This window comes from Pongo abelii, chromosome 17 (genome assembly GCF_028885655.2).
Source record: "Pongo abelii isolate AG06213 chromosome 17, NHGRI_mPonAbe1-v2.0_pri, whole genome shotgun sequence".
In the NCBI taxonomy this organism is placed as follows: domain Eukaryota; kingdom Metazoa; phylum Chordata; class Mammalia; order Primates; family Hominidae; genus Pongo; species Pongo abelii.
This window is the reverse complement of record NC_072002.2, coordinates 74,847,310-74,863,932: the sequence shown is the minus strand read 5'-3', so window position 1 is coordinate 74,863,932 and position 16,623 is coordinate 74,847,310. Positions and strand designations below refer to the sequence as shown.

The 16,623-nt window shown below is 40.2% G+C and overlaps 1 protein-coding gene and 1 pseudogene across 1 annotated transcript; one reads left to right on the top strand and one right to left on the bottom strand.

Moving 5' to 3' along the window:
• Nucleotides 1-413: 413 nt before the first annotated feature.
• Nucleotides 414-512, bottom strand: LOC112129980 (U6 spliceosomal RNA; annotated as a pseudogene).
• A 3,633-nt stretch (nucleotides 513-4,145) lies between these two features.
• LOC100447712 (endosome-associated-trafficking regulator 1-like) lies at nucleotides 4,146-5,401 on the top strand. Its single transcript, XM_063717035.1, is given in 2 exon segments — nucleotides 4,146-4,323; nucleotides 4,326-5,401. Coding segments are annotated over 2 exon segments (1,152 nt in total). The 3' UTR covers nucleotides 5,300-5,401.
• Nucleotides 5,402-16,623: the final 11,222 nt, after the last annotated feature.

Here is a 16,623-nt window from a genome sequence, read left to right as displayed (position 1 = left end):
AACACAATCTCTAAAAAGGGGGTCTACAAACTCTTTTTGTGAAGGGTCAAACAGTAAATATTTAAAGCTTCATGAGCCATGTGGTCTCTGTTGCAACTACTCAGCTCTGCCTTCTGCAGCACAAAAAGCAGCCGTAGATTATATGCAAATGAATGGAAGTGACTGTGTTCCCATAAAATTTAATTTCTGCTCTCTAAATGTGGCTCAGATGTATTCCTTCCTTTTCTTCTCTGCTATTGACACCTGTGGTCTTCACCCTCATTAGAGCTCTGAAATCCTGGCTTAGCCATCTCATTCATTCATTTATTCAACAAATTCTTGTCCACCATCTGGGATGTGCCTAGGCACTGGGGTATGTCCTTGGGAATCTAGGAGAGAGGAAAGCTCTTCTGATGGTTTTGTGGGTTTTTTTTAATAGAATGCTGCACAAATGTGTGTCATCATTGCACAGGGGCCATGCTAATCTCTGTATCATTCCAATTTGGGTATATATGTGTTGCCAAAGCAAGCACCCTGCTGGAGTTTATAGTATGGGGGGAGAGACAGACTACATATAAAATAACCATGTGTTAGAGCAGTGGTTCTAATGGGGCGAGGGTTAGGGGTTCCCTCCTGGGGTCATTTGGTGATATTTGGAGACAGTTTCAGCTGCCATATCTGGGGATGAGGTGCTTCTGGCATCCAGTGGGCAGAGTCCAGGGATGCTGCAAAACATCCCACATGGCACAGGACAGGCCACCAGAACAAAGTTATATCCAGCCCAAAATGTCAGTGGTGCTGCGGGTTTGAAACTCTGAATTAGAGATATGATCAATGCTCTAAGAAAGGAAACAGGGAGCTATGAGAGCACCTGATTTAGATCAAAGTCTTCAGGAAGATGTCCTTGAGGAAATGATATGCAGGTGAGTCCTGGAGGGTAAACAGGATTTCATCAGGTAAGGGGGAACCCAGGGGGAGGGCAAATGTGAGGACTGTTTAAAAGATACTGATGCCTGTGCTCCACCCCAATCAATTCAGTCAGAATCACCCAAATTCTGTTGTTTTTTAAGTTTCTTGGATTAGAACAAATCGATAAGCTTTAAAAGCAAAAAGTTTGATCATTTTTCTGAAGCATGTTTCAAGGCTGATGGTAAGACTATATAAAAAAAAATTTATGGTATAGGACAGAGAAAATAATTGAGAAGGAGGGGGGGTGAAATCAAAACCACATATAGAGTATCACATTTATTGATTTGCATATGTTGCAATAGCTTTGAATCCCAGGGATAAATCCCACTTGACCATTGTGAATGATCTTTTTAATGTGCTGTTGAATTCACATTGCCAGTATTTTATTGAGTATTTTTGCATCTATGTTCATCAGGGACATTGGCCTATAACTTTCTTTTCTTGTAGTGTCTGTGTCCAGTTTTAGTATCAGGGTAATGCTGGCCTCATAAAATGAATTTGAAAATATTCCTTTCTCTTCAATTTTTTTGGAAGAGTTTGAAAAGGATTAGCATTAGTACTTTTTTAAATGTTTGGTAGAATTCATCTGTGAAGCCAATCAGTCCCGAGCTTTTCTTTAATGGGAGACTTTTTCTTACTGATTGAATCTACTTGTCTATTATTGGTCTGTTGAGATTTTCTATTTCTTCATGATTCAGTCTTGGCAGGTTATATGTGTCTAGGAATTTACCCATTTCTTTTAAATTATCCAATTTATTGGGGTACAATTGCTCACGGTAGTTTCTTGTGACCCTTTGTATTTTTTTTTTTTTTTTTTTTGGAGACAGAGTTTTGCTCTGTCACCCAGGCTGGTGTGCAATGACACAATCTTGGCTCACTTCAACCTCCACCTCCTGGGTTCAAGCGATTCTCCTGCCTCAGCCTCCCGAGTAGCTGGGATTACAGGTGCCTGCCACCACACCCAGCTAATTTTTGTAGTTTCCAGAAGAGACGGGGTTTCACCACATTGGCTAGGCTGGTCTCAAACTCCTGACCTCAGGTCATCTGCCTGCCTCGGCTTCCCAAAGGATCCTTTGTATTTCTGTAGTATCAGTTGTAATGTCCCCTCTTTTGTTTCTGATTTTACCAACAGAATGAAGAACAAAAATTATATGATCATCTCAGTAGACATAGAAAAAGAATTTGATGAAATTCAAATTCATTTCATAATAAAAACTCTCAACAAATTCGGTAGAGAAGAAATGTACCACAACACAATAAAGGCCTTAAATGACAAGTCCACGGCTAATATTTGCAACAGTGAAAAGTTGAAAGCATTTCCTCTAAGATCTAGAACAAGACAGGAATGCTCAATCTCACTACTTCTTTTCAACATTTTACTGGAAGTCCAAGCCTGTGCAATTTGTCAAGAAAAAGAAATGAGAAAACATCCAAATTGGAAGGAAGTAGTTAAATTGTCCCTGTTTACAGATGGCATGATCTTATATATAGAAAACCTTAAAGACTTTACCAAATAAAAACATTATAACTGACAAATTCAGTTAATTTGCAGAATACAAAATCAACATACAAAAATCAGTAGCATTTCAACACTAACAACAAACTATCTGAACAAGAAATTAATAAAACAATCTCATTAACAATAGCAAAAAAATAAAATAAAATACCTAGGTATAAATTTAACCATGGAAGTGAATATCTATATATTGATAACTATAAAGCACTGATGAAAGGAACTGAAGAAAACAGAAGTAAATGGAAAGGCATGATTATGAATTGAAAGAATTAATACTGTTAGGATGTCCATAACATCCAAAGCAATCTATGGATTCAGTGTAATCCCTATCAAAATTCCAATGTCATTCTTTAAAGAAATAGAAAAAACAATCCTAAAATTTGTATGGAAACACAAAAGACCCTGACTAGCCAAACCTATCTTGACCAAAAAGAAAAAAGCTGGAAGCATCATAGTACCTAACTGCAAAATATATTACAAAGTTATAGTAATCAAAACAGCATGGTACTGCCATAAAAACAGACACAAAACCAGTTAAACACGATAGAGTTCAGAAATAACCCCAAATATTTATGGAAAATTGAGTTTTAATAAAGGTGCCAAGAAGAGACAATGAGGAAAGGACAGCTTTTTCAATAAATGGTGTGGGGAAAATTGGATATCCACATGCAGATGAATGAAATTGGATCCTTATTTTCACCATATACAAAAATCAACTCAAACTGGATTAAAGACAAATTAAGACCTGAAACCTAGTAGTTTCACTAAACTACTGAAACTTTCTTTTAGTAGTAAAACTACTAAAAGAAAACATAAGGGAAAAGCTCCATGACATTGGCCTGGGCAATATTTTGAATATAACACCAAAAGTATATGCAACAAAAGCAAGAAGAGACAAATAGGATTGCATCACTCTAAAAAGCTCCTGCACAGCAAAGGAAACAAATAGCAGAGTGAAGAGACAATACATGGCATAGGAGAAAATATTTGCAAACCATACATCTGATAAGGGGTTACTATCCAAAACATATAATATGGTTTGGATGTTTGTCTGCTCCAAATCTCATGTTGAAATGTAATCCCTAGTAGTGGAGGTAGGGCCTGGTGGGAGTTGTTTGGATCGTGAGGATGGATCCTCATGAATGGCTTAGTTCTATTCCCTTGGTGATGAGAGAGTTCTCTCTCTAAGTTCAGGCAAGATCTGGTTGTTTAAAAGAGTATGGCACCTCCCCGCTTCTCTCTTGCTCCTACTGTCACCATGTGACATGCTGGTTTCCCATCACCTTCCACCAAGATTATAAGCTCCCTGAGGCCCTCACCGGAAGGAGATGCCAACACCACACTTTCTGTACAGCCCGCAGGACCATAAACCAATTAAACCTCTTTTTTTTAACAAATTAACTAGCCTCAGGTATTTCTTTAGAGTGATATAAGAATGGCCTAACACAACATATGAGGAAATAAACTCAATAGCAAAAAAACAAATAACTTGCTTTAAAAATGGGCAAAGGACCTGAATAGACATTGGTCAAAAGAAGACTTACCAGAGGCTCGGAGGATCGGGGGCGGCCGAGCGGCGGGCGACGGGGGCGGGCTACACGGGCCGCGGCAGGGGCAGAGCAGGGGCCATTGAGCCGCCGATGCCGGGCTAGGCAGGTCCTGCCCCGCCTGGCCCACGGCGATGTCCGGCTACCCGCGCCGCCCGGGCGTCACCCCGCTGTCCCGAGCCCGGAGCCTCACCATTCCCGAAGATTTTGGTTATGGAAAGGGGAAACGTTCTAAGCAGAGCCCATCAGGAGCCCACGAGACACATTTTGGAGATGACAAATTTGAAGATCTTGAAGAGGCAAATCCATTCTCCTTAAAGAGTTTCTGAAGACCAAGAACCTCGGCCTGTCAAAAGAGGACCCGGCCAGCAGAATTTATGCAAAGGAAGCGTCGAGGCAACCACTGGGACTTGACCACAACTCCCCACCCTCCCAAACCGGGGGGTATGGCCTGGAGTATCAGCAGCCACTTTTCAAGGACCCGACAGGGGCCGGTGACCTCCTGGATGAGGAGGATGAGGACACCGGATGGAGTGGGGCCTACCTGCCGTCTGCCATCGAGCAAACTCACCCAGAGAGGGTCCCTGCCTGCACGTCGCCCTGCAGCACATACCTTTCCTTTTTCTCCACCCCGTCGGAGCTGGCAGGGCCCGAGTCTCTGCCCCTGTGGGCGTTGAGTGACACTGATTCTCGCGTGTCTCCGGCCTCTCCGGCGGGGAGTCCTAGCGCAGATTTTGCGGCTCATGGAGAGTCTCTGGGAGACAGGCACCTGCGGACGCTGCAGATAAGTTACGAAGCACTGAAAGATGAAAATTCTAAGCTGAGAAGAAAGCTGAATGAGGTTCAGAGCTTCTCTAAAGCTCAAACAGAAATGATGAGGACACTTGAGCGGAAATTAGAAGCAAAAATGATCAAGGAGGAAAGCGACTACCACGACTTGGAGTTGGTGGCTCAGCAGGTGGAGCAGAACCTGGAGCTGATGACCAAATGGGCTGTAAAGGCAGAAAACCATGTCGTGAAAGTGAAACAGGAAATCACTTTGCTCCAGGCGCAGGTCTCGAACTTCCAGCGAGAGAATGAAGCCCTGCGGGGCGGCCAGGGCGCCAGCCTGACAGTGGTGAAGCAGAACACCGACGTGGCCTTGCAGAACCTCCAGGTGGTCATGAACAGCGCACAGGCTTCCATTAAGCAACTGGTTTCTGGAGCTGAGACACTGAATCTTGCTGCCGAAATCCTTAAATCTATAGACAGAATTTCTGAAATTAAAGACGAGGAGGAAGACTCTTGAGGACCCCTGGGTGTTCTCAGCATGAAGCTCCGTGTATGCCCTGAGATCACCACTGCTTGATCTAAATGTGCAGTTGTGTCCTTAAATATGCAGTCTTCTCCCAGAGTACAAGAGTCCAGTGTTGTGCCCTCAGCCAGTTCTTGGCCACCGCAATGGGAGCAGCCCTGGCCAAGTTGCCCTTGTGGTTTCTACACAGCCCTTGTTGGCAAAATTCCTGCAATCTTATAGATTCTAATGAGCTCTTGGAAGACATTCCGTAAAAGCCAGCGATTTTAAGAAAAAAAAAAAAAGACTTAAAATTAGCTAACAGGTTCATGAATAAATGCTCGACATCACTAATCATTAAGAAAATGAAAATGGAAGCCACAATGCGATATTACCTTATACCTTTTAGAATGGCTATTATAAAAAAAAAAAAAAGATGAAAGATAAGGGTTGATGAGAATGTGAAGGAAAGGTAACTCTTGTGCACTGTTGGTGGGAATGTAAAACAGTACAGCCATTATGGAAAACAGTATGAAGATTCCTCAAAAAACTAAAAATAGAACTGCCATGTGACCCAGCAATCCCCTTCTCAGTACACATGCAAAGGAAATAAAATCAATATGTTGAAGAGAAACCTCCACTTCCATATTCATGGAATCGTTATTCACAATGGCCAAGACATGGAATCACTTTAAGCATTCACCAATGGATACATGTACTTTTTTAAACATGCCAGTGAAATACCAGCCAGCTTTTTTTAAAAAAAAGAAAATTCTGTCATTTTCAACAACATGGATAAACTTGGAAGACATTATGCTAAAAATAAGCCAGGCACAGGCACGAAAAGACAAACACCTCATGGTCTCACTTATATGTGGAAACTAAAAAAGTTGAACTCATAGAGGTAGAGAGTAGCATTGTGGTAACTGGAGACTGATAGAGGGAAGGAGTGAATGGAGAGATGTTGGTCAAAGAAAAAGTTTCATTTAGACAAAAGGATTAAGTTTTTGCAATCTACTGCACAGCATAGTGGCTACAGTTAATGCATTGTATATTTCAAAATTGCTAAGAGAGTACATTTCAAATATCTCACCACAAAAACGGAGAAGTGAAGTAATGATATGTTAATTAGATTCATTTAATTATTCCACTTTGTATGCATATATCAAAATATCACATCACAATGTACCCCATAAATATATATAATTATTATTCGTGAATTAAAAATATTTTTAAAAAATCACATACAGAGTTAAGGGGAGGCAAAAGGTAACTTTAGAATGGAGGAATGTGACACACACTACCTCAGCCAAGTGGTCACAGTCAACATGAACAGTGGTAAATCATGCCTAAATCATAATAGGTACCCTTGTTATGACACAAAAATAGCCCTTTACCTCTGTGGTTTTCCTCCCCAAAACCCATAACCCCAGTGTAACAATGAGAAAAACATCAGACAAATCCCAATGGAGGGATATTCTACAAAATACCTGACTGTAATCCTCAAAGCAGTCAAGGTCATCAAAAACAAAGAAAGTCTGAAAAACTGTCATAGCCAAGAGCAACCTAAAGAGATATGGTGACTAAGTGTAATATGGGATCCTGGATGGCATCCGGGAACAATAAAAGAACATTAGGTTAAAACTAAGGAAATCTGAATAAAGAATGGACTTCCGTTAATAATAATGTCAGTTCAATATTAAAATATACTCAATATTGGAAAAATGTTGGTTCAGTGCTAGAATAAATGTTGCTTCATGAATTGTGACAATTATATAATGTAATAGTAAGATGTTCACAGCAGGGGAAACTCAGTGTGGGGCATATGGGAATTTTTTACTATCTTGGCAATTTTTCTGTAAACATAAAACTGTTCTAAAAAATGAAGTTCATTTTTTAAAACAAGCAAATAAAATGACATATGGGTGAATTCTCATACATTGCTGAAGAGAATGCAAAATATTATAGCCCCTTTGAAAAACAGTATGATCATTTCTTATAAAAATAAGCATACCATATGACCCAGCAATCCCATTTCTAAGCAGTCACTCAGGAGAAAAGAAGATTGAATATTCATGTAAAAACCTTTAAACAAATGTTGATTCATAATTGCCAAAACCTGGCAACATTCCGAATGTTTGCAACTGGTAAATAAACACACTGTGATACAGCCATATAATAAAATATTCCTCAGCAATAAAAAGGAACAAACTACTGATACATACAACCATATAAGTGAATCTCAAATGAATTATAAGTGAAAGAAGCCAGATTCGAGAGGCTAATAGTGTATGATTTTACTTAGATGACATTCTAGAAAAGACAAAAATATAGAGACAGTAAACAGATGTATGGGACTAAGCATGAATCATGTCCAAGTCTTCCTGCGTAATACAGCCTAAAAGCTCATCTTGGTTTTTTCCTTCTCCTTAAATGGACAGACATCCAAGCATTCAAATTCTCTTCATTTTGTCAGGCTCATCTTGCTCAGCTCCCTAAACAAACCTACTTTGGACAAGGTTACTTTTTTTATTACATTAGATAAATAATGCTCCAAAATTTTGTTCACATTATTCTCCATAATTGGACTAGCTCCTTCATTATTCCACACTTTTCAAAATTCTGCTAAAAATTGAAAATCCTGTCAAACCACTATAGCATAAGTAATCATTCCTGTACAATTCTAGAATATTATTTGTTTGTATCCCATATTCTGCTATTAATTATCATATAAACTCTCATATGAATAAATGATTTAGATGTTACCTCCTAACCCTCATTATCTCCATTTGGTATTGCTAAAATTTCCATTTTATAGATAAGAAAACTGAAGCTCAGAGGTCAAGTTACTTTCAGAGATTGTGGCTACTAAATAGAGAAGCTGTGAAATCTAGGAATGCTGAATCCAAAGGTTGTCTTCTTTTTGTTTCAGTTCACTATTCTTTCTTTGTACTGTTTTAAATTTGAATGTCTTAATAATTGCATAACTAAGCTTCTTGAGACTGGGAGCCCTTTTATCTCCTCCTTGGTATTCTGCAATGTACTAAATTAAAAAGACACTTCCAAAACAAATTGTCTTTAGGATATAAAATTATAGTGGGGCAAAAGAAAGAAATAAAAGGCATCCAAATAGGAAAAGAAGAAGTCAAATCATTTATCTTTGCTGAAGATACGATCCTATACCTACAAAACCCTAAAGACTCCACCAAAAGGCTCTTAGAACTGATAAATGACTTCAGTAAAGTTTCAGGACACAAAATCAATGCACAAATTCAGTAGCATTTCTACACACCAATCATGTTAAATCTGAGAGCCATATCAAGAAGGCAGTTCCATTTATAATTGCCACAGGAAATAAAATACCTAGGAATACATCTAACCAAGGAGGTAAAAGATCTCTACAATAAAAATTACAAAAGACTGCTGAAAGAAATCACTGATGACACAAACAAATGGTGAAACATTTCATGCTCATGGAGTGGAAGAATCAATATAGTTAAAATAGCCATACTGCCCAAAGTAATCTACAGATTTGATGCTATTCTTATCAAACTACCAATATGATATTTCACAGAATTAGAAGAACTATTCTAAAATTCATAAGGAACCAAAAAAGAGCTCAAATAGCCAAAGCAATCCTATGCAAAAAAAGAACAAAGCCAAAGGCATCACATTACCTAACTTGAAACTATACTACAAGGCTAGAGTAACCAAAACAGCATGGTACTAGTACAAAAACAAACACATAGACTAATGGAACAGAATAGACAGCCCAGAAATAAAACTACACACCTACAACCATCTGAGCTTCAACAAATTCAACAAAAATAAGCAATAAAAAAAGGACTCTCTAGTCAATAAATGGTGCTGGGATAATTGGCTAGTCATGTGCAGAATAATTAAAGTGGACCTCTGCCTATATCCATATACAAAAATTAACTCAACATGGATTAAAGATTTAAATCTAAGACCTAAAACCATAAAAATCCTAGAAGAAAACCAAGGAAATACCCTTCTGGACATCAGCCTTAGCAAAGAATTTATGACTAAGTCCTCAAAAGCAATTGCAACAAAAAGAAAAATTTACAAGTAGAACCAAATTAAACTAAAAAGGTTCTGCAAAGCAAAAGACATAATCACCAAAGTTAACAACCCACAGAATAGGAAAGAATCTTCACTATATATCCAACAAAGGACTAATATCCAAAATCTACAAATAACTCAAACAAATGAGCAAGAAAAAAACAAGCAATCCCATCAAAAAGTGGGCTAAGCACATGAATAGACAATTCTCAAAAGAAGATACACAAATGGCCAACAAGCATATGGAAAAATGCTCAACATCACTAGTTATCAGGGGAATGCAAATCGAAACCACAACGTGATAATACCTTACTCCTGCAAGAAAGGCCATAATATAATCAAAAAATCAAAAAAGAATAGATGTTGGCAAGATGTGGTGAAAAGGAAGCACTTCTACACTGCCAGTGGGAATGTAAACTAGTACAACCACTATGGAAAAGAGTGTGGAGATTCCTTAAAGAGCTAAAAGTAAAGCTACCACTTGATCCAGCAATCCCACTACTGGGTATCTACCCAGAGGAAGTCATTATACAAAAAAGACACTTGCATATGTATGTCTATAGCAGCACAATTTGCAACTGCAAAAATATGGAACCAGCCCAAATTCCCATAAATTAACAAGTGAATAAAGAAAATGTGAAATATATATATATAATGGAATACTATTCAGCCCTAAAAAAGAACAAAATAATGGCATTTGCAGCAACCTGGATGGAATTGGAGACTATTACTCTTAGTGAAGTAACTCAGGAATGGAAAACCAAACATCCTATGTTCTCACTCATAAGTGGGAGCTAAGCTGTGAGGTCACAGAGGCATAAGAATGATACAATGGACTTTGGGGATTTTGGGGAAAGGGTATGATGGGGGCGAGAGACAAAAGACTACACACTGGGTACAGTGTACACTGCTCCAACGATGGGTGCACCAAAATCTCAAAATAACCACTAAAGAACTTATTCATGGAAGCAAACACCACTTGCTCCTAAAAAACTATTGAAATAAAACATAAATTTAAAAATTATAACAAAATGAAATTAAAAATTGTAAGATACTCAAAAAAGTGAAAGAATAAATTAATAAATAAATAAATAAGGCCGAGCACGGTGGCTCACGCCTGTAATCTCAGCACTTTGGGAAGCCGAGGCAGGCAGATGACTTGAAGTCAGGAGTTCGAGACAAGCTGGCCAACATGGTGAAATCGTTTCTCTACTAAAAATACAAAAATTAGCCAGGCATGGGGGCACATGCTTGTAGACCCAGCTACCTGGGAGGCTGCGGCAGGAGAATCACAAACCTGGGAAGCAGAGGTCGCAGTGAGCCAAGATCGTGCCACTACACTACAGCCCACACAACAGAGTGAGACGCTTTCAAAAAAACAAAAAGATAATAACATAAAATAAATAAAATTATGACTCAGGAGGAGATCCACATGCCCCACCTTCAATTAAGAATAGCAACCACAGACTGAGAGGGGTACAGTAACTTGGGGCTCAGGACCCTCTGGGATGAGGATTTCATTACTTCCAGCAGGTATCCAGGTTCTCTCATCAGAACTGGCTAGGAGACTGGCGTATTCCACGGAGAGGAAGGAAGAGCAGTGTGGTACGGTGACCCATCTGAAAGCCACAAGGGGCAGGGAAGCCCCCACCCGCGAGCCAAGACAGGCAGTAAGTGAACGTGCTGCCCAGCTGGAGAAACATGCTTTTTCTTGTAACTGCGCAACCGGTGGATCGGAAGATCCCACTCGCAAGCCCACACCTCCAGGGCCTAGCGTCCCAACCCCAGAGCAGTGCAGATTCTCAACAGCCTCTCAGCTGGAATCTGCTTAAGCTTACTGAGCTCCCGGTGGGCAGGGGCGATCAGCACCACAGCTACAGCTGCCTGCTGTCTAAGCCATTTGAGCTCCTTGGGGGAGGGGCAACAGCCAGAGCTGGGACTCACAACTGCCTAACACCCTAAGCTCTCTTGGCAGGGGAAAGGCAGCATCTATCTCTATAGCCCCATGCTGCGCTTTTCCCCTGCTGGAGACAGGAAAGCTGGACAGCTTGGTCTCAAGACATGTCCCCACAGCCCAACATACCAGCTATGGCAGACTGCAACCAGAGTGCCTCTTCAGGCCTAACCCTGAATCATCCTTCCTCACTGGGCAAGGCTTCCCTGCAGAAACTCCAACAACTCCAGCCACAGGCTCAGGGACAGAACCCGGATCTCTCTGGGCCTGAGCCCGTAGGGGGAACCTGCAGCCACCCCTCCCTCCTGGTAGTTCCGAGAAATCCGGGCAGCCCAGATGAGTGGGTTTCCTCCCAAGGAAAGGCACACCCCCTCCACCAAGGGACAAAGTGCTTCATTAAACAGGTCCTGTTTCCTGGGCCACCCAACAGGGTGAGACCCTCCCACAGGGGTTTTCAGACACCCTATACAGGAGCGATCCTACTGGTATCAGGTTGGTGCCCCTCAAGGTCAGAGATCCCAGAAGGAGCAGACACCCATTTTGCTGTTCTCCAGCCTCCTTGAGTGACATCTCCAGGCACAGAAGCAAACCAGCTGAATAGGGCCTGAGGTGAACCCCCAGCAAAACACAGCAGCCCTACAGAAAAGGGACCTGACCATTGGAGGAAAAACAAGCAGAAAGCAACAACAGCATCAACAACAAAAATAGCCTCCAAAAAACCCCATCCAAGGGTCAGCAGCCTCAAAGATCAAAACTAGACAAACTCTCAAAGATAAGAAAGAATCAACAAAAAAACCTGAAAACCCAAAAGGCCAGACTGCCTCTTCTCTTCCAAATGATTGCAATGTTGCTCCAGCAAGGGCACAGAACTGAACAGAGGATGAATTGGACAAATTGACAGAAGTAGGCTTCAGAAGATGGGTAATAAAAAACTATACTGAGCTAAAGGAACATGCTCTAACCCAATACAAAGAAGTTAAGAACCTTGATAAAAGGTTAGAGGAGCTACTAGTTAGAATAACCAGTTTGGAGAGGAACATACATGTCCTGATTAAGCTGAAAAACACAGCACGAGAACTTTGTGAAACATACACAAGTATCAAAAGCTAAACAAGCAAAAGAAACAATATCAGAGTTTGAAGACTACCTTGCTGAAATAAGGCATGCAGATAAGACTAGAGATAAAAGAAAGAAAAGGATTGGACAAAGCCTCCAAGAAATATGTGACTTCATAAAAAGACTGAACCTATATTTGATTGGAATACCTGAAGGCGACAGGGAGAATGGAAACAAGCCGGAAAACGCATTTCAGGATATTACCCAGGAGAACTTCCCCAACCTAGCAAGACAGGCCGACATGCAAATTCAGGAAATACAGAGGACACCACTAAGATACTCCATGAGAAGATCAACTCCAGGACACATAATCATCAGATTCTCCAAGGTTGAAATGAAGGAAAAAATATTAAGGGCAGCCAGAGAGAAAGGCCAGGTCACCTACAAAGGGAAGCCCCTCAGACTAACAGTGGACCTCTCAGCCGAAACTCTACAAGCCAGAAGAGACTGAGGGCCAATATTCAACACTTAAAGAAAATAATTTTCAACCCAGAATTTCATATCCAGCCAAACTAAGCTTCATAAGCAAAGGAGAAATAAAATTCTTTTCAGACAAGCAAATGTGGAGGGATTTTGTTACCACAAGGCCCTTGCAAGAGCTCCTGAAAGAAGCACTGAATATGGAAAGGAAAAACCAGTATCAGCCACTGCAAAAACACAGCAAAATATAAAGACCAATGACACTATGAAGAAACTGCATCAACTAGTGTGCAAAATAACCAGCAGCATCGTGATGACAGGACCAAATTCACACATAAAAATACTAACCTTAAATGTAAATGGGCTAAATGCCCCAATTAAAAGACACAGACTGGCAAATTGGATTAAGAGTCAAGACCCGGCCGGGCATGATGGCTCACACCTGTAATCCCAGCACTTTGGGAGGCCGAGACGGGCGGATCACAAGGTCAGGAGATGAGACCATCCTGGCTAACACGGTGAAACCCCGTCTCTACTAAAAATACAAAAAAATAGCTGGACATGGTGGTGGCCACCTGTAGTCCCAGCTACTCGGGAGGCTGAGGCAGGAGAATGGCATGAACCCAGGAGGTGGAGCTTGCAGTGAGCCAAGATGGCACCACTGCACTCCAGCCTGGGTGACAGAGCAAGACTCCGTCTCAAAGAAAAAAAAAAAGAGTCAAGACCCATCAATGTGCTGTATTCAGGAGACCCATCTCATGTGCAAAGACACACATAGGCTCAAAATAAAGGGATGGAGGACAATTTACCAAGCAAATGGAAAGCCAAAAAAAAAGCAGGGGTTGCAATCCTAGTCTCTGACAAGACAGACTTTAAACCAACAAAGACCAAAAAAGACAAAGAAGGGCATTACATAATGGTAAAGGGAACAATTAAACAAGAAGAGCTAACTATTCTAAATATATATGCACCCAACACAGGAGCACCCAGATTCATAAAACAAGTTCTTAGAGACCTACAAAGAGACTTAGACTCCCACACAATAGTGGGAAACTTTAACACCCGACTGTCAACATTAGACACATCATCCAGACAGGAAATTAATAATGATATTCAGAACTTGAACTCAGCTCTGGTTCAAGTGGATCTAATAGACATCTACAGAACTCTCCACCCCAAATCAACAGAATGTACATTCTTTTCACTGCCACATGGCACTTATTCTAAAATCGACCACATAATTGGAAGTATAACACTCCTCAGCAAATGCAAAACAACTGAAATCATAACAAACAGTCTCTCAGACAACAGTGCAATCAAATTAGAACTCGATTAAGAAACCCACTCAAAACCATGCAACTACATGGAAATTGAACAATCTACTCCTGAATGACTCCTGGATAAATAAGGAAATTAATGCAGAAATCAAAAAGTTCTTTGAAACCAATGAGAACAAAAAGACAACATACTAGAATCTCTGGGACACAGCTAAAGCAGTGTTAAGAGGGAAATTTATAGCACTAAATGCCCACATTGGAAAGCTAGAAAGATCTCAAATCAACACCCTAACATCACAATTAAAAGAACTAGAGGGGCGGGCATGGTGGCTCATGCCTGTAATCCCAGTGCTTTGGGAGGCTGAGGCAGGTGGATCACCTGAGGTCAGGAGTTTGAGACCAGCCTGACCAATATGGTGAAACCCCGTTTCAACTAAAAATACAAAAATTAGCCGGGCGTGGTGGAAGGTGCATGTAATCCCAGATACTCAGGAGGCTGAGGCAGGATAATTGCTTGAACCCAGGAGGCAGAGGTTGCGGTAAGCCAAGATCATGCCACTGCACTCCAGCCTGGGCTACAGAGCAAGATTCCACTTAAAAAAAAAAAAAAAAAAGAGCCAGAGAGGCAAGGACAAACTAATCCAAAAGCTAGCGGAAGACAAGAAATAACTAAGATCAGAGCAGAATTGAAGGAGATAGAGACACAACAAACACTCCACAAAAAATAAATGAATCCACGAGCTGGTTTTTTGAAAAAATAGATAGCTAGACTAATAAAGAAGAAAAGAGAGAAGAATCAAATAAACACAATGAAAAAATGATAAAGGGGATATCACCACTGACCCCACAGAAATACAAACTACCATCGGAAATACTATAAACATCTCTTTGCAAATAAACTAGAAAATCTAGAAGAAAGAGACAAATTCCTGGACACATACACCCTCCCAAGACTAAACCAGGAAGAAGCTGAATTCTTGAATAGATCAATAACTAGTTGTGAAACTGAGGCAGTAATTAATAGCCTACCAACCAAAAAATAAGCCCAGGACCAAACAGATTCACAGCCAAATTCTACCAGAGGTACAAAGAGGAGCCAGTATCATTCCTTCTGAAACTATTCCAAACAATTGAAAAGGAGGGACTCATCCCTAACTCATTTTACAAAACCAGCATCATCCTGATACCAAAACTGGGAAGAGACACACACACACAAAAGAAAATTTCAGGCCAATATCCCTGATGAACATCGATGTGAAAATCCTCAGTAAAATACTGGCCAACCAAATCCAGCAGCATATCAAAAAACTTATCCACCACAAGCAAGTTGGCTTCATCTTGGGGATGCAAGGCTGATTCAACATACGCAAATCAATAAACATAATCCATCACATAAACAGAACCAATACAAAAACCACATGACTATCTCAATAGATGCAGAAAAGGCCTTTGATAAAATTCAATATCCCTTCATGTTAAAAATTCAATAAACTAGGTGCTGATGGAACATATCTCAAAATAATAAGAGCTATTTATGACAAACCAACAGCCAATATCATATTGAATGGGAAAAAGCTCGAAGCATTCACTCTGAAAACTGGTATAAGACAAGGATGCCCTCTCTTACCACTCCTATTCGACATAGTATTGGAAGTTCTGGCCAGAGCAATTAGGCAAGAGAAATAAATAAAACATAATCAAATAGAAAGAGAGGAAGTCAAATTGTCTCTGTTTGCAGATGAACATGATTTTATATTCAGAAAACCCCATCATCTCAGCCCACAAAACCCTTAAATTGATAAGCAACTTCAGCAGACTCAGGATACAAAATCAATGTGCAAAAATCGCAAGCATTCCTATACACCCACAATAGACAAGCAGAGAGCCAAATCATGAATGAACTCTGAATCACAATCTCTACAAAAAGAATAAAATATCTAGAAATACAGCTAACAAGGGATGCGAAAGACTTCTTCAAGAAGAACTACAAACCACTGCTTAAGGAAATAAGAGAGGACACAAACAAATGGAAAAACAATCCATCCTCATGGATAGGAAGAATTGATATCATGAAAATGGTCATACTGCCCAAAGTAATTTATAGGTTCAATGCTATTCCCATCAAACTACCGTTGATATTCTTCACAGAATTAGAAAAAAACACTTTAAATTTCATATGGAATCAAAGAAGGCCCCACATGGCCAAAACAATTCTAAGCAAAATGAACAAAGCTGGAGGCATCATGCTATCTGACTTCAAACTATACTACAAGACAAAACAGCATGGTACTGGTACCAAAACAGACATATAGACCAATTGAACAGAACAGAGACTTCAGAAATAACACCACACATCTACAATCATCTGATCTTCAACAAACCTGACAAAAACAAGCAATGGGTAAAGGATCTCCTATTCAATAAATGGTGCTGGTAAAACTGGCTAGCCATATGCAGAAAACTGAAACTGGACCCCTTCCCTACACCTT